The 18,031-nt window shown below is 46.2% G+C and overlaps 1 protein-coding gene across 4 annotated transcripts in view; it reads right to left on the bottom strand.

The window, feature by feature from the left end:
• Window positions 1–2,650: 2,650 nt before the first annotated feature.
• The window catches only part of Ehf (ETS homologous factor), a 38,736-nt gene continuing 23,355 nt past the window's right edge, over window positions 2,651–18,031 (bottom strand). For 3 of the 4 annotated variants that reach the window (XM_050147037.1, XM_050147038.1, XM_050147039.1), the window contains exons 3-9: window positions 15,168–15,413; window positions 12,616–12,678; window positions 10,229–10,297; window positions 10,046–10,114; window positions 4,445–4,507; window positions 3,238–3,433; window positions 2,651–3,139 (exon numbers count right to left, since the gene is read on the bottom strand). In XM_050147037.1, the coding sequence (XP_050002994.1) occupies window positions 3,040–3,139; window positions 3,238–3,433; window positions 4,445–4,507; window positions 10,046–10,114; window positions 10,229–10,297; window positions 12,616–12,678; window positions 15,168–15,413 (806 nt within the window). In that variant the 3' untranslated portion in view covers window positions 2,651–3,039. The remainder of the gene's footprint in view (window positions 3,140–3,237; window positions 3,434–4,444; window positions 4,508–10,045; window positions 10,115–10,228; window positions 10,298–12,615; window positions 12,679–15,167; window positions 15,414–18,031) is intronic. The other variant, XM_050147040.1, reaches the window with a different exon arrangement.

The following is an 18,031-nucleotide window of genomic DNA, read 5'->3' as shown; positions in this document are numbered from 1 at the left end:
TGCCAGGACGGTGCTCCAGTCTCATGGACAGTATTCCTCCATCGGTCCAGATCAGGAGTCTCTCACCACCGATGTCCTCACATGCGGGATGCTCCACAATACACAGGCACCGAACAGGTGCTTTGTTTAAACTACAGAAGAATAATGCAGTTTCTCCTCCATCTTACTGATTTCCCTTTTCTTATATTTTATACATTTAAAAAAATGACACACTTGCAAAACTAACATCTAATGTGCATGGCTAACCTTATCAAAATATTCCTCAGCATTTTTCAAAAAGGAAAAAAAAAATAAAAACCAACCCCTAAATACTAAAACTGAAAACGGTTTTATGCTTAAATAGCAACTGACATCATATAAACACATATATAATCTTCATTGATTAAATAGGTCAAGGGTTCGTTACTGGCGTCTTGTAACCAGCTTAAGTCTCACAGCTCTGGATAAGGAGTAGAATTGCCATCCAGCAGACACTGGCGTGTGGAAGCAAGCAGCCTGTTTGAACTTCTTTTCAGCACAGGCAGGAGGCAGAGGAGAGCGTCACAGTAAACCAGTCACCACACAGGACATGTCCTTGGCGGTCTGGAAGCGATTCAAATCCCAGTTAGGAACATGACTGATGCCTGCCCAGTCAGAGGAATCTCCCCGAAGGTGGTTGCCACTCGCTCAGTGAATAGTTATCCAGGTAAGGCATCCCAGGTAAGAGGAGAACAAAAGTGGTCAGACTTGGTCCCTGCCCTCAGAGGGCTTACAGTCTAGCCCGACAGGAACTTGTGTGAATCTCGTAGCCGTGGGTCTGTCCTGCTCAGGTAGCATGCTGAAGAAGCTGGGGTCCAGGGCCTTGCTTAATTTTATTAAATCATATAGGAGCCTCCGATGATCTGATTCATTTGAAGTATTCATGTTCCATTACTTGACTTAGGTTCCCCTGGAAACCACTAATAGGACACGTAGGCATATTCATGGAGACTCTATTTAGTAAGCCTTTAGCCATTTAATCACAGATGAACTTATCAATTAAGTAACTATTCCTTAAAGAAAGAGGGGCTTCTCTGTAGGGCTTTCTTGTTTCTTTCTAACTGTGGTGGGGAGCACTCGGCTACACCCCAAGGTGGCATAGCTCCATTACCTGGAGTTTTCCAAGTCGTGAACAGCACACAGAAAACACAGCAGAGCCAAGAAAGTAGATATGAGAGCATTCAATGCTGCAGCCTACTTGAGTAGGCACTGGGTGCCAAGAAGTCGTCACTCTCGGCAAACAGCACAATCTATTTATCTGCAGAACTGTTCCCACCGGTCCTCTCCAGACTCTCCTGACAAGGATAGCTCTGTGGTAAAGAAGCTGTAGAAAGAGCCAAAGCCAGTTACAGGAATCTGAGAAACTCACAGGCTTGTGGAAAGTGAACCCAGAGAATGGCCTCATCACCCTAGACCAAAGCGGGAGAAACCATGCAAGAAACAGCAGAGAGAAAACAGGCAGATGCCCCTAGTACAATCACATCACACACGCGCGCGTGCACGCGCATACACACACACACACACACACACACACACACAAGCACACAGGCACTTGAGCACAAACACACACAGAGGTGCACAGCCCCCACACACATAAGCACACAGGCATGCGCGCACCCACACACCTGCATACACACACACACACACACTCACACACATTGAGAGAGAGAGAGAGAGAGAGAGAGAGAGAGAGAGAGAGAGAGAGAGAGAGATAGAGGAAGACACCCACAGAATCTTTTCTCAGTATTTCCCTCTGCAGTATCAGCTTCTCTCTGCATTCCCAGCGCAAACATTTCCTCTTGTACTTCCTGCTAGGTCACTGCATTTATCTGACTTTGGTTCTCATGTGGCGCTCTGAAAAAGAATCTCCTCCATCTATCACATCATGTTGTCCCTATTATATAAAAAAATAAAAATATATTGACTTCAAGGTCTTGCTTCATCTTTACTCTAGGGACTGGAAGGTTCTATAAATCTCTTTGTCCTGAATGACTACCTTTATATTGACTGGTTCATTTGGTGTTCTCACTCAAGGGTACTTTTATCCTCCTGGAGACACTTGACAATTTCTAGGAATACTTGGATTGTCACAGGAATGAAACACCGATGGAGGTCATAGATGTTGTTACACATTTTACAACACACAGTACAACCCCCACCACAAAGAATGGACCAGCCCCAAACATCAACTGTTCCCAGGGAGAAACCTTAAGTTACAGAAACAAGAGTATGCTCGTCCGTCCTTCCCATAGCACCACCTCCCTTTCCTGCTTATTTTTCAGTAAGTTGGGCTGAATTCTACACAGCTAGAGGTAAGCACATGTGGCCAATGACTTCTTAACCATCCCAGGGTAAAGGGAATACAGGAAAATCATCCATGAATGAAAGTAAAGCCTCCCGCACCATCGTTCAGCATTCCCGGGCATGTAATCTTGCAGTGATCACAGGCTACTCTGGCTTATGGAAGCTCCCCCTCTCTACTCACTAAGTCAAGTTAAATTTCCCAGCATCCTTTGGGTTGATCCCATCAACCTGAGACCCTGAACTTTGTCCTACCGATGAATCCCATTTCTCTTGAGGAGGTCATGTGGATGCTTCTGTGTAGAGAACACATCAACTTCTTTCTTCTAAATCATTTTGTAAATGCAAACCTTTAATGCCCTTGTATTTCTTTTTCCTTCCTCTTAGCAAGAAGCACAAGGCTACAGGCCCTGTTGTTCTTGGGGGAAGAAAAGAACATCACAACAGAGACAACAGCGAATCACAACCACATACAGTTTCATAGGTCACAGAAAACTGTGTACATTGGCTCCCCACATAGGACATACTTCAACGTAACAAAATAATTGCTTTCGTCAACTGTAGTGTTCTTCCTTCCCATCAGAAGTAGATTTTTTTTGTCCCTTCATGGTACATAAATATCACTGAACAGCAGTCTTTTGAAATATTCACGTCCAGTTCTTCATCAATCATAACCCATTTGCTGTGTGTTTTTGGTTTGTGTCCCAAGGGTCGGCAGCCTCAGTTCTCATTTTCTCTCCATCCACGAGCGTTCTTCCCGAATTTATAGACCAGCCGTCGCCCGTCCACGCGCTCCAGAATCTCTCGCTTGTAGTAGTATCTGTAAGAAGGAGATGAGTTAGGCGGCCGTTCAGCCTGAGCACGGCGGGGAGTGCCCGCTCCTGTGGCCCTGCCCTTCAAGAACACGAAGGTGCTCACCTCATGGCCCGGCTGAGCTTCTCGTAGGTCATGCTGCTGTTGTTCTTTTTCTTCCCCCACAGCTGGGCCACGGCCTCTGACTTCAGGAACCTGAAGATGCCCTCGGAACGGTCTTCCCATTTGATCAGTCCTGGGTTCTTGTCTGGGCTCAGCAGAATGTCCCGAATGAACTCCCATAAGTGAGTCCCTCTTGGGTCTGATGAAAAGCAAGACACATTGACTTACTAATGGCCCGAATCAGAGAACAGGAGGGAGAGCGAATGCGGAGTTACAGCTTCTTCCTTGAGATACAGAATCACCAAATGGTCACTGTAGAATGAACAACTCATCTAGCCAAGGTGTGGGGGATTTCAGGGGTTTAATCAATGTGGCACAATTGTCTACTGCCAAAGCCAGGAATAGAGAATGTGGTGTTAACTATGTAATCCAGGCTGAGTTTCTTCTACTGCTCGTCAATGGCCTGGGCTTCGTTTCAGGCAGCAATCCTCGGTCACTTGTCTAATAAGTCACTTGTTTTAGTTACTCCAACCCTACAGCTGTGCTCCAGCCATGACATCAGTAGAGCACTGGAGTCTTAACTCCAGAAGCATGTTGGGCCAGGGGCGGGGGTAGCAAACAGGGGTTGGAGGAACCAACTTAAAAGCTAGGCAGCTCCTGAATGAGATTTTACTTCCAGGAGTTGCACATCAGAGCCCCTTCCCCTTGCAACTCAAGAGACTAGATGAGTTTACCTGTATGGGACAGGCTGGTGGGGCAGTTGGTAAAGACACCCCAAGTCTCTGTCATTTCTAGGTTGTACAGTTTTGACGGTTCTCTGTGCCCCCTCTAGACGATGTCTCTGAAAGTCTATATGAGTTCACAAGGCTTTCTCCCTGGGGAAATCTGACTCCCGAGCGGAGTTGAATCTTCAGAACAGTCATTTTTTGGGACAAGACCTCCCCCAAGAAAGAGCGATGCGTGCCAGCCACTCCTATCCATCTCCCTCCTTGCCTTATCCTGTTTCCCTCTAGACAAAGGGAAATCTATAACCTATGCCCACAAGTTCTTATCCACTTAGTATCCTAGTTTTAGAGAAATTAAGATGAGGGAGAAATCCCCAAGAGGCCCGGCTTTCAGAAACAGTCAACAGGGAGTCATCTTGATAGAAAACAAGTCCCCTTTAGAGGCAAAGGAGTGGAGACAGAGGCAATACTGCCAGGCAACTTACTGTGTTTTTTGGTGTGGGACTTTACGGGGTGGTCTAGTTCCTTTTTCATATCAGGTGACTCTGCTAAGGGAAAAGTGAGAGCCCTTCAGTTTACACACCTCAGGCAAGTATCATTCTCAGGACACACTTGGTCACTATCCACAGACTACCCCCTGCATGTCAGCCTTGTCCAACATGGATACACTGTGGGGAAAAATACTGCAGGGTAGAAATGGGGGTCGAGGCAGAGAAGTGGGGCTTGTTTGCAACTTAATATAAGAGAGACACAGAAGACTTCTGTGATAAAGGGACCCACGGGATATGGGGGAGTGGCCACTCAGATTACCTGGGGACAAACTTTCCAGATATAAAGACAGTAAGTGCAAAATGCCTCAGGTCATGAAATGTTTACACAGCACAGAAAGAAGCCAGTGCGGATGTGAAGAAGGGGCAGAGGGCTGGGAAGTGAAGTTCTGATCATTAACGCCTTACAGAAATTTTTGAAAGGACTTTGTTTTGCTTCATTCTGAGAGAGAAGGTAAACCGTGGAAAGATTTAGGTCATCCAAAGGATGTTTTTATAATATAATGAAAAAATGTAAACACTCATAACAAAGAAGGACAACGTCTAAGCCAGAGGAGTGCCATTTTTGGCATGCAAAGTTACATTTTAATCACCTTGACAAAGGGGCCATTGAGTGTCCTTAACTCAGCACAGAGGGCCACAGTGGACTATGGAAACACAGATTAGCTTAACAAATGACTCTTTATGGTAACCCTTTCATTGTCTCCAGAGAGGAGAAGACAGAGGCAGATCTATGATGTGAAAATTCTCCTAAAACCTAAACCACTGATGGTCTCAGGTATCTATGACAGATTGACGAGCTTAATCCCAGCCAAAGCTGCCTGATGGAGGCAAGAGGTCAAGCGGGGACACGAGGAACAGCAGGAGATTGGATGGCATGCCATGACAGCAGCTGCCCTGGAGGAACAAGGTCAATTTTCTGCTCGGTGGTAGGATGAAGATACAGCGCCTGGGGTTTATCACACAGATGACAAAGAACTGGAACCAAGAGGTCCCAAGGCCCCCAGCACTAAGATGGTGAACATTTAAGAGGTGGGGATACTAGCTAGCTACCAAGCCTGATTTGATGATCACATATTATATAAAGCTACCAAACTGCCACAACATGGCTCAAGAATATAATGTTATTGTGGATTAATCTTTTTTTTAAAAAAAAAAAAAAGAAGAAGAAGAAGGGACTGGAGATATGGCTCAGCAGTTTAAAGTACTTGTTGCACTTGCAGAGGATTTGAATTTGATTTCCAGTACCTACATGGTGGTTCACAACTATCTGCAATTCCAGTTCTAGGCGATCTGATATCCTCTTATGATTGCCACGGTCACCAGGCACGCCCATGGCACACATACATATGTGCAGGCAAAATACTCATGTGCATAAATAAAAAAAACGGTTAAAGAAAGGGAAAACTAACAACTTAGTGCCCCCCCAGGTGTGTGAGTGTGTCTGTGTTGTCTATATCTCTGTCTGTGTGGTCTGTGCTTGTATATGTCCAAGGGTACTTCAGGTGTTGGGTGGACCATTGATGATCTCAATAATCAATAGCCAGCCAATTCTGATACAAAATGTTTCTAAATACATGTCAATTCTTAAAATAAATTAATCAAAACATGTCTTTTCTTGTGACATTATAGCAGAACTTCCTAACATAGGGATCCCTGGTAAGGTCTTTGAGAACATTCTAGACTCATCAACACTGTGCTCGGGGAGGGGTTCAGGCACGCATCTCAGAGAGCAGGCAACGGTTCAAAAGAGCTTATGAGCCACAAAAGTTAGTTAAAGGGACTAAGCAAAATAGGGCTATGGCTCAGGGTTAGAGCACTCATACCAAGAAGGCACTGCCAACAGTAAAATGATAAGATAAAATAAAATACTTACGAAAAATAACTACTGTTTATTGAGTTCTTGCCATGTGCCGGGCACAATACTAAGCATTTTCTTTGGCTTCTCTTATGTCATTCATACAATAATAATTTAAGGTAGGTACTACTATATAACCCATACAAAAACCCTATAAGGTTGAATTTGCATCTATGGAGGATCCGAGAGACAGCCTGACAGTAGAGCCTGGCTGTAAATATCAATAGTTGGATCCCAGAAGCTTTGCTCATAACACTTTCCTAAAAGGAGGCTCTTTGGTCACACAACACACTTCTCAGATGTCTTTCTAAGAGGCAATCCACTTCCACAGTATCGCCACAAAAACAAAGACAAAAGAATAAAATCTTTTTTATACTTCCCAATGTGTTGGTCCATCCACCTATCTATCCATCCACCCATCCACCCATCCATCCATCTATCCATCCATCCATCCATCCATCCATCCATCCATCCCTCAGCTTCTCACACATCCACTTTCCCAACAGTTTCTCCAAAAACCATGGTGTGATGAGAAGAGGGATTACATAAAAGAGAAAGTCCTCACTCTAAGTAAGAATTTCTCTCCTGGCATTGATGCCAGCAGGGCCTGGGCTTCTGTGGCTTTCTCTGAAATCCAAAAGGACCAATACAAGGAATTGGGAAGGACACCTCTCTTGGCCCCCTGCAGTTTCACAGGCCAGGGTTGCAACACCCCAACAGGACATGATGACATTGAGACAGGTCTGGCACCCACCCCGGTTTCCCAGTGATACATCACCCTGACAGGGCCACGTTGTTCTGGAGACAAAGAATGGCATTTACCCAGCAGGCCACAAGCAAAGCTCATTTTCCAATGAGACCCAGGAGGAAGCAGGGCCATGATTTCAGAGCCAGGGATGGCTTCAGAAAAACACAAGAGCTTCTTGGCACACTGGCCTTACTCTGCATGGGGGCTTCAGCCTGACGTAGAATCAAGTACTTTGGGGTTATGGTATCTTTGAGAATTGGATGAACGCCTAAATGTTCTCCCCCAGAAAATACAAGTGTGTTACACTAATGAAATTTAGTCAGTCATTTCAGGGATCCCTGGCTCACTTAGGGAGTTCATGGACTCTAGATTAAAAGACTACATTAATTCTCTTTGAGATGACAGCCTTTTCCTCAAGCTGGAACACACACACACACACACACACACACACAAAGAGAGAGAGAGAGAGAGAGAGAGAGAGAGAGAGAGAGAGAGAGAGAGAGAGAGAGTCTAGATGTTCCCAACTTCACATGGGAGAATAAGTAATCCAGGACAAAAAGATGAATGTTTCTTCCAGACATTCTTCTCCTGCCAGCGTACAGAGGAAGTCACAAAAACCCTACCAGTCTTAGCTCTCAAGCCTTTTGATCTATGAGCTCATTTAATACAGCTGCCTCCCTCCTGCCCCCTTGTACTCCCCACTGCCACAAAACAAAAGCCAGACCTTTGAAGTGAGCCCTGTGGTCAAGTGATTCATTTGTACGAAAGAATGGCTAGCTCTACAGAGGCTGTCCAGCCTGTGTTTCTCTTGTTTCTCTCTCAGACACTTGGGGTCATGGTGCCCGTGGGGTCCCAGCAGAAGCAGCGACAAGACCTGAGTTCACAGTATAAATGGGAGCCTATGCTTTCAGCCTAGCTGCTTCACAAGAAGGCAGAGATTAGACGTATTTGCATATGAGTCAGCCGTGAGCCATTTCTTTACGGGATATACAAATTTTAGTGTTCTAATAGACCGTGCCACCCTAGCTTGAGGCTCAGTAAGTCAGTAGATAAACACATCAAGCCCGGGATGGCATGACTGGTTTTGGCACTCTCGAGCAGATCAGAATACTGGTGGCAACCATTTTATGAAATGGGCAGAAGGGAAAAAAATCCAAACAAAGCTGGCTTCCCCGCCTGTGCTATCGAGGAGACCATCATTTGACACAGAGCCTCGCCTTAGCTCAGCTGAAACTTGTATGAAAACATAGAAAGATGTTGATCTGCACGCTATTTTATAGGACCTTGAAATAACAAGGCTAGGGCAGGTGGCAGAGGTCGTTGGGGGCATTCTGGCCCCATCCACTAGACACTAAACTATTCTGGAAGGAATCAACACATATATGGTTGCAATTGATGTCCCTACCAGACCTAAAAATCCAAAGAATCCACCAACAACAGACACCGAGTTTTGTTGTTGTTTTAAGATGGAAAGCTTGGATTATACATCTCATTTTCAAGCCTGTCACTACGGCAGGAGGATAATGGAGAAGAGGAGTGTGGGGATGGGGGTGAAGAGGTGAGGGAGGCAGATTCATGAAGCTCATTTTAAGGGGCATCTAAAAGCACAGTTGGTGGTCGCAGGAGACAGCAGCTCCCTGGTGTTACAGCGCAGGTATAGGCTGCCTAGAGCCCCTGCTGTTCTGTGTTCTAGAAGATGTGAGACTCAGAAAGGCGCAGGCAGACGTGGATGTGAGGTAAGAGGGTTGTGACTTTCTGGAGTTTGGGTGGAGCAGTTGGTTCAACTTTATCCTTAGTGGAAACCTTTTGCCTCCTCAAAGACCCGACAGGAAAGAATGGAAGGTGACACCACAGGAAGTGACACCACAGGAAGTGATACCACAGGAAGTTGGAGTGGAAATTAATGGGTGACTTGGGTGCTTTCTTCAGCCCTGAAGCTGGTAGTCTTCTCTAGATGGCAACAGTTGCCACAGAAAATTCCCCAGATGGCCTGTTCCTCCATAGTGGCAGATACCCTACTTTTCTGGCATTGGTCTTGCTTCCTGATTTAAACAAACCCTTGGAAGGATACACACTAAAGGCTTGGGGGAGGGGGCTGCCTTCTGATCTCAACTACAATACCAAAGGTGCTTAAACTAGCTCGCAGCTTTCTCCTTCATAGACCCAAAGAGGTCCAGAAACAACCAGGTCAAGGAACGACATGAAATCTTTTGTTTAGCTAATTCTTATAGTACAGAGATAAATGTACCTAATGTCTGAAAGCCCCTCCCCAGGCCTAACCCCCAATGTGCCATCATGGCTATAACCTTTGACAAAGCATCATGCATGGATAACCCCTAGCTGTATCCAATCAGGGCAACTCACCTGATAAGAACATAACTGACACAGGGCAGATGCTCTGGCTGCAGAACACTGAAGAGCCATCAAGGTTAGTCTGCGGTCTGGGATGGGGATGCTGGGATGTATGTTTGGGATGCAATTGAAAACTAATTCTAGCCTTCTCACCAGTAAATACAAATAATTTCACCAGGTTTAACTCCAAAGCAAATTTGTGTTAAAATAGAGGGAGGGAGGGAGGGAGGGAGGGAGGGAGGGAGGGAGAGAGAGAGAGAGAGAGAGAGAGAGAGAGAGAGAGAGAGAGAAAGAAAGAAAGACAGACTCAAGGAACTTTGATTGTTTTGTTGCATCGAGGGAGTGGCTAGTTCCAGAGTGCACAGGCGAATACTTCTGGAGGGTCGGGAGCTGGCAGTCTTTGGTGTGCACATACTGGCTGGGAAGCACAACTTCTCATTCAGATGACAACTCAGTTCACTCCCTAGATTTTCAGTGCGAACTACTCCAGCAAGGTAGAAAGGTAGGGCAGCAGTAAGTTTTATTGATAATTACTAAGCGTAGGCAGGAGGCAAAGCCAGTCTGTGTCTGGACAACTTACCAACTGGAAGGTGACTGGAGGTTGTCATGGAGATCTGGGCCCGGCAGAAAGTTTTACTGTCCAACAGATCTGCAGGAAACAAAAAAGGAGGAAGGGGAAAGGACATTGAGAGACCCCCCTGATGACACAATACCGAAGCAGAAGAGCATGCAGAGGGGCCTTCCGAGTCCGAGAGTTAGTTACCTACTGTGCTACCATAGCTGGGCTCGTAGAGATAGCTCTCTTCTTTCCACGTGTTCATAAGGGAAGGATCTGAGAGGAATGGAGAATGGGGAAGGTCAGCAATTGTTGTCTCTTGGTCGAAGAATTCCCATTCTCAGTGTCTGCTCATTCAAGAGGCAGAGGGAAGGAAGAGGCAGCCATGAGGAGTAAGAGTCTACTCCAGCTATGTGTCTCTTTATAACAGCGCCGGCCCATTTTTTTTCCCAGCTCCGTGAGGCTAGCTTTGTTATGGGTCTAACCTTGTAATACACGTGCATTTTCTTTCCAGGTCCTCTCCTAGACCAATGCTCCTTTCATCTAGAATTGCTCCAACCTCGCTTGACCTCACTTGACCTCACTCCTACCACATAATCACCAGAATAATTTTACTTTGGAGTGGAGGGAAGGCTTTGCCAGAGATGAAGGCAAGTATAATAAGGGATTAATGAGCATTCTTCTTTCTGGGGGTCATAGGGAACTGATGGCTTTTCTTTCAGAGAAAAACCAGGCCAGTTTTCTTACAATTCCTTCACTGCTGAATTTCAGAGACTAGCTACTCTTAAGATGAGTGATAGCCGAGGCTGCCTGGGTTTTCTCCAAGTAAGGTAAGGGGTAATATAAATTTTCAAAACTCCAGAGAAGGTGGGAAATGTTACCAAATCACAGGTTTTTTTTGTTTTTATGGGTGGGCCTTCTCTAGGAGAAGCAGAAAATGGCCCCCTCACTCCCAGTTTCTTCTCCTGCATGCTATGTCTCAAGAGTTAGTTGGAGTGAGACACACTCTTCAGATTGCGGATTAGAAGGGAACTCCCTTCCACCTGCCCGAAGTAAGCCCAACTCCCACACAATGACAGATCCAGGCCAGTCTCCAACATAAGCAATTGCTCTGCAGGCTGGCCAAGAGCTTGACACTCTTAACTTGTCCCTGGCATCAAACTCTTAGCCCCCAATCTGGGCTGCTTTGACTTTCCTGATACCCAAGTTCCACATGTAAGGACCAGGATGGCAAGCCACTGGCGGAGCTGTGTTTTGTTTTTATAGCATAATTGGTATCAAGCCTGACTCACTGACTAAGCCCTCCTGTTTACGACATGGGGATTTAGCTGGTATTTGAACTCACAGCTACGTGTTTGGGCACCCTAAGCCCAATCTCTTGGGGTTACACCCTCTGTCCTTGTTGGGTCACCTTGTACATCTGTTGTTGTCTCTAAAAACAACTTCCAAAGAGACTTGGGGGCGTTGGTCCCTCTGTGAGCCTCCTCTCCCCCTCTTCCCAGGGTGGACCTTCTCCACCCTTAAGCTCAACTTTTCTGAACCAGCAACACAAGAATGTCCGGATGGTCAAGAAGGATTATCATCTTCTGTGGGGCCTCTCCAATATCACCCTGGCCCCTGCAGCAGGGTTATATGTAAGGCCAAGGCCATTCTCTAAGCCAAAACCTTATTTGTCTCCAGAGCTTGGGCAGATTTACAAAACACAGACCATCTGAGTTAAAGGACAGGCCTAGGGAGGTAGGGAGGCCGAGTTAATATGCTGGGCAGCTATTTTTTTTTCTTTAATAATGGTAGACCAGGGCCCTTATAAAAGATTAAATAACTACATGAGCTAATTTTGGTGCCAAGTGATTCAAACCACCCCAGGTCAAATCGTGTCCTTGGTGACTATCGCACAACCCTCGGGAGACCTGAGGCAAGCTTTGCCAGCCCACGTGGCCTATAATCTACCTGATGTGGACACAGGGAGTGACTCAGGAGCAGTGCCACCTGTGTCTTTTTTTTTTTTTTTTTTTTTTTGTGCCCGTGAAGTTTAGGGGACAGAGGAAAGAGCACAAAAATGAATTCAGACATCATGAAACTGTAGACTTTGCTCAGCGCTCAGGATAGGCTCTTTCAAGTAGAAATATCCTCGCGAGGACTGGGCTCTACAGTCACCTTCAACGTCCCCAGGGAAACTCACTAGGGCCCGGAGACTATGCTAGCTACAATATCAAGACAGCATCTCCCTCCTTGTGAAGCTCACTCCCATGGAGGGACGCGTAACAAAGACTTCTTCCTTCCCTTGCTTTTCTGAACCCAGTCTCACTTTTATTGAGAAGAAAGCCCACCTTAAAGTCTGTATTTACTCAGTGACTGGCCTTGGATCTGGATGGTACTGTGACCAGGGGAAGGATGCCTCAGCACCCATCTATACATTAGACGTAATTGGTGGCCATTGGTCCCAAGGGCAAGGAAGAGGCCCCTTGGAGGCAGGGGAGTCACCTCCGTGGATTCCCTGTCACCTCTTCGCCCATGCTCCCCTCTTCTCCCTCCTCTTTTTCTCCCCAGGGCTTTGCCTGGTCAAGTTGGCTCCCTCAGCCTCTCGTACTCACCTGCTTGTTCAGTCTTGACAATGACATTGTGTGTGGACTGGAAAAGGTCACTGCTGCACTGGCCTGTGAAGGACAGATGGAAAAGTCAAAAAGCCCAGACAGAGTCAAAACCTGACACGTTAATAAGAATATAAGGCTTCTTTGAAGAGTGTCTGCCATCTTGCTGCCTTTCCTGGTTTGTCAGTGGGAGTCTCCCCGCCAGCCTCAGCACGCCCAAGTCTGGGACCATCTCTGTCCCCAGAGAACTCCTAGTCTTAGGCACCTGTACGAATGGGATTAATTGGTGCTAGAAGTAAAGAATGTCGTAAACAAGAATGTCACCTTCTCCAATACTAGGAGCAGCAAAACTTTGTTATTCTAGTCTGTCTCCTCCTCGGTAAAGTCAGAGGATTAAACTGGATAGAGTTACTTACGTGACCTCTGAGATGCTGTCTCACACTCAGATATCACATGAAATGAAAGTAAAAACACACAGAAAGGCATTTTACCTTCACCAGCACTTAAGACTTTGATCTTAAACTCAATCAACCCCACCTTTATTAGATTCGTTTATGAGTCACATCTGGATAAAATACCAGGAGTTTTCTTTCCTTTGCCTATGCCTTCAGCTCTTACACATGCAGCGCTTGCCATGTAGCCTCCTATGATACCAGTGGTTCATACTTCTGACCTTTAGTTTTCCCATCTTCAAAATGGGTACTATATTTTGCCATAAGGGACATTTGATGGATCAATTCACAGTATAAATATAGGCGCAATAAATGCAAACTAGTGGAATCTGTGTGGAAACGGAAACAGCAAGCCCAGGGTGAAACGCCTACCATTTGTCACTTATAGGTAAGAGCGGTAAGACCAAACAATTCGTGGAAGGTCAAAGATGGCCACCACACCTCCCAAGCCTCCCTGCCTCTGTCGTCTGTCAGAGCAAAGCTTCACGGGAGTGCAGATAATTAGAGGGGCATTTTTAATTCTTCACCTGTAACTCTGCTCTTTGCAAAGATTCCTGAAGGTTATTTAAATAATAGAGCCTCGTTTTGTGTGATTCCAATAAGAAAAAAAAAGAATAACCACCACCGAGAGGTGAATGGGAAGAAGGGAATGCCAGGGTGCCAGATTAGAACCTCCATGGCTGCCAGAAATATTGCCAGATTCCCCCTGATGGCAGCTGTCCTCACGGCTCTAGAGCTCACGCTTACTGAGCCCTGGTTACTTGCCAGACACAGGCTCTACTGAGACATAAATTCACTTTCCAGTGGGTCAGCTTGCTCTCTCTCTCTCTCTCTCTCTCTCTCTCTCTCTCTCTCTCTCTCTGTGTGTGTCTGTGTGTCTGCGTGTGTGTGTCTGTGTACTATGTCACCATGAACAATTTGCAAAGTGGCCTCCTGTGTGTGAGATGAGAAACCCGAGGAAAGAAACATGATGTTTTAGGAACTATTCTGTTTTCAGAAGTATTTTCATTATAGTTCTATTTTTAAATATTTATTAATTGTGTGTGTCCTCATGTGTGTGCCTCTGTGTGTAAGTATGTGCACATAAGCACAGGTGCAGCATGGATTGTCATAGGTGTTGGGTCCCCTTAAACAAGGTTTATAGGAGATTGTTCAGTCTCTGATGTGGGTGCGGGGAACCAATGCAGCCCCTGCAAGAGCAGTGCGTGCTCTTCACTGCTGATCCACCTTTCCAGCCCTAGCAAGAGGGAGTGGGGTCAGCCTTCTTCCATCCAGATACACAGATCTAGGTACACTAGCCTTCTTAAATGCCCTCTACTCCCATTTTAAGAATGTGGGTCTGGGTTGGGTGCACTGGTACATTCCTGTAACCCTAGACCTTGGATGGCTAAGGAAAGAGGATTTTGAGTTCAGGGTCAACCCAAGTGACATAGAGAGTTCAGGGGCAGCTCTATAACCACACAGTCCCACCTAATCTCAGGATAACTGGACCAAGATTTTTAAAATTAAGATGAAAAAGATTCTAGGTCAATAAGTTTTTCTTCTTCTTTAAAATTACTGATGATCTTTAACAAGTAAATGAATGACTGAGAATTAAGTTCTTAGACTCTGTTAGAAAATGAAAAGAGGTGGAGAGACGGCTCAGTGCCTAAGGGTGAGCCATCTTGCAGAACTTGACAGAGGACCCAGGTTCAGTCCCTAGCATTCACTTGGTGACTCATAACCATCCATAACTCCACTTCCAGAGGACTCAGCACCCTCTTCTGAGCATTCTGCGGACACCGGGCACACATGTGGTGTAGATACATACATGCACAGGCAAAATAAATAAACAGTCAAATGAAATAAAATGCATAGGATTTTTTTTTCATGTAAAGGAAAAGCCTGTCATACCATGACAAGTATTCTGTGGACACTTGGACAGTTCTGTCCCTCTACAAATGAAAGAAGCCACAAGAAGAGTTCCGTCACTGTTTCTAAGGGATTAGACACACCGTGCTAGGCTTTGCACCTCTCCTCTCTCTCCTCTCTCTGCTCCTCCCTGTCCTGGGAACCACATCTACAGCCAGCAGTGGAGCCCCTGTGCTTCCCAGCACCACTCACCGTTCCACTTGAGATGCTGCAAGTTGTTGTAGAGCAGCTGCCCAGCATTGCCTGCTGCCCTCGTGAACTCCTGCAGGCTCATGCTGCACAGGTGTTCTCCGCTGATGTCGAACTCCTGGAAAGGGATGCAGCTGGCGTCCAGCTGGTTGGTGTCCAGGAGGTGCTGCAGCCATTCCCACACCTGGTATTTGGTCCAGTACTGAGGGTGGATTTCATGCCACTGGCCTCCAAAAAAGCCACTGGAAACTGCAAAATAGAACATGGCCCCGTGAGTGGCCCCTGCTTGTTCCTGGGCAGTCTCGGACACAAGAGGCACGGCTGTGTGGTAATAGAATGCAGACCAGAACCAGAGGCTCCATCCTGCGAGCATCGCCGTGGGGGCTGAATGCGGAATGTGCTCTGCATAGCAGCTTCCTTGCGCGTGGGGGCGTTTTACCTAGTAGTGGCAGGGCATCTTCATGTTCTTCCTAATGTGACGGCAAATACTAGATAATGCACGACACCTGAAGTTCCCTGTGCTCACTCCCCACCCCACCCACCAACAAGTATCAAAGTAAAAGAGTTGGCTATAATTTCATCTACTTTCTAGCTGATTGTGCATATACAAATACATTCACCTTGACAGAACATCTCATGAATGCCAAAATCTTAACATCCCTTATGGAACGTGTCATATTCGTATATATAACCTGCACATTTCCCCATATTTTCAATTACCTCTAGATTAACTACAATCCCCACAACAATGTAAATGCTGTGTAAATAGTTAGTGGTAGATTGTTTGGAAAATAATGACAAGAGAAAGTTTTGTATTTACTCAGAACAGATGTATTGTATGTGTGTGTATGTGTGCTGTATGTGTATATGTTTGTGTACATGCAGGTGCATGCACATGTGTGTTGAGTGGGTGGATAAAGGCCAGAGGTCAATGTCAGTATAGTTCTCTATCCCATCTCACTGATATGGATAGACTGGCTGGCCAGGGACATGCAGGGATCTGCCTGTCTTTGACGTTCCAGTGCAGAAGTTACAGATGCGACCCACCACACCTGCCTGGCTCTCACACATGTACTGGGGTCTGGAGTTACAGGTGTAATCACCACACCTGCCTGGTTCTCACATATGTCCTGCGGTCTGGAGTTACAGGTGTGATCCACCATACCTGCCTGGTTCTCACATATGTACTGGGGTCTGGAGTTACAGGTGGGATCAACACACCTGCCTGGTTTTCACGCATGTGCTGGGGTCTGGAGTTACAGGTGTGATCACCACACCTGCCTGGCTCTCACACATGTACTGGGGTCTGGACCCAGACACTTGTGTTTTTCCAGCAAGGGCTTTAGCCATGGGCCCATCTCTCTAGCCCCAAGACGCATTTCTTACATTTGGAGTTGATTGAGTCTTTGGTGTGGAACCCTGGGGATCAGAGGGCTGATCGTAGTTCTGTCTCCCACTTCTTTTTTTCCCCTCTTACACACACAGTAAGACAGAGAGAGGCAGAGAATTAGAGACAAAAGCTGAGATTCATCAAATAGGGACTATTTTCCACCAAATATGGGGCCTTAAATTAAGCTTCCCTTTCTTGATTGATGGCTTTGCTCTTACGTGGGTGATACATCTCTTGTTCCAATGCCCCTTCTCCGCTCAGGTCCCTTCACAAGCTCCCTACTATTCCCTGGACTAAGACATGAAACTGCAATGCCAGGCACTGAAGCACTTGGCCAACTGCTTTTGAAGTGGCTAGTGTCCTCTGTGTTTTATCGGGTTGGTCCCCAGGCCCCTTTCTGTCCCATCTTTTGCTGCTGTTTAGCCTCTAGCTGAATTCAAAGCTGCAGTTCCCCCAACTCACTTTGAGAACTGAACTTCCAGGAATCATGCTTAGGATTTCTCTCAACGGCACCTGTTATGTTCTGCTTATCTCTATAGGCTCCTAAGTTCTGGCTTATTGTCCTTTGCAAAGTGTATGTTCAAGGTCACGGACCTTCTGTCTTACTTATCTTCATATATCCATAAAACCTCCTTGGGAGCCGTGGTGGAAGCTCATTACCTAGTCACTGTGATTCAGTTTAGCTGAAGAACAAATAATGCAGGATATAGTCGTACGGTGAGGTAAACTGGATGAAGATGCAGATTACATTCTGGTGGCTAAATTGCTGAGCATGTTATATGTTAATAGTCTGTGTACATGGCTGCCTTGTGCTCACTTACGAGAACTTCAGAGAACCGGCCCAAAGTCATGAGAGCTAGAGACAAGAGCACTAGCCTCTAGGGCTGTGGTGCAAACTGAAAACCTTCAAGGTCTTCTGAAAACAGAGATAAAGGGGAAGAGAGCCCTCTTCCAAGAAAGGTAAAGAGCAAAGTCAAAGGCAGACACCTTGTAACCCAGCAAGCCCAAGCCGGGCAATGTAACTGAACTTGACACAAACTCAAGATCTGGACCATTGTGGCACAGCTTTTCCTGGGGAGATGTAAGCAGGTGTCTGCTCACCAAAGATAGGACACCACAAGCAGAACAAAGACTCAATACCAAGTCTAGCTGGGTGAGTTGTTGAGTTTAATTTCAGGTTACTTATAGGAGCATGGGTGAGGAGTTCATCATAGAAGTGTTGGTGACCCTAAACAGTACCACCAAAGGAGTCTCCTCCAGCCTGCAATTGTTCACCGTTTCTGTATCTTCAGAGAGGGCTGGAACCTTGAGTACTGTGGAGGGAGGAGCTTTGCATACTGTGGAAGGAGGAGCTTTGCATACTGTGGAAGGAGGAGCTTTGCATACTGTGGAAGGAGGAGCTTTGCATACTGTGGAGGGAGGAGCTTTGCATACTGTGGAGGGAGGAGCCTTGCATACTGTGGAGGGAGGAGCCTTG

Source organism: Alexandromys fortis, unplaced genomic scaffold (genome assembly GCF_014885135.2).
Source record: "Alexandromys fortis isolate MF-2015 unplaced genomic scaffold, M_Fortis_MF-2015_v1.1 scaffold_12, whole genome shotgun sequence".
Classification (NCBI taxonomy): domain Eukaryota; kingdom Metazoa; phylum Chordata; class Mammalia; order Rodentia; family Cricetidae; genus Alexandromys; species Alexandromys fortis.
The sequence above is the reverse complement of the archived record's forward strand: the minus strand, read 5'-3'. Positions and strand labels throughout refer to the sequence as shown.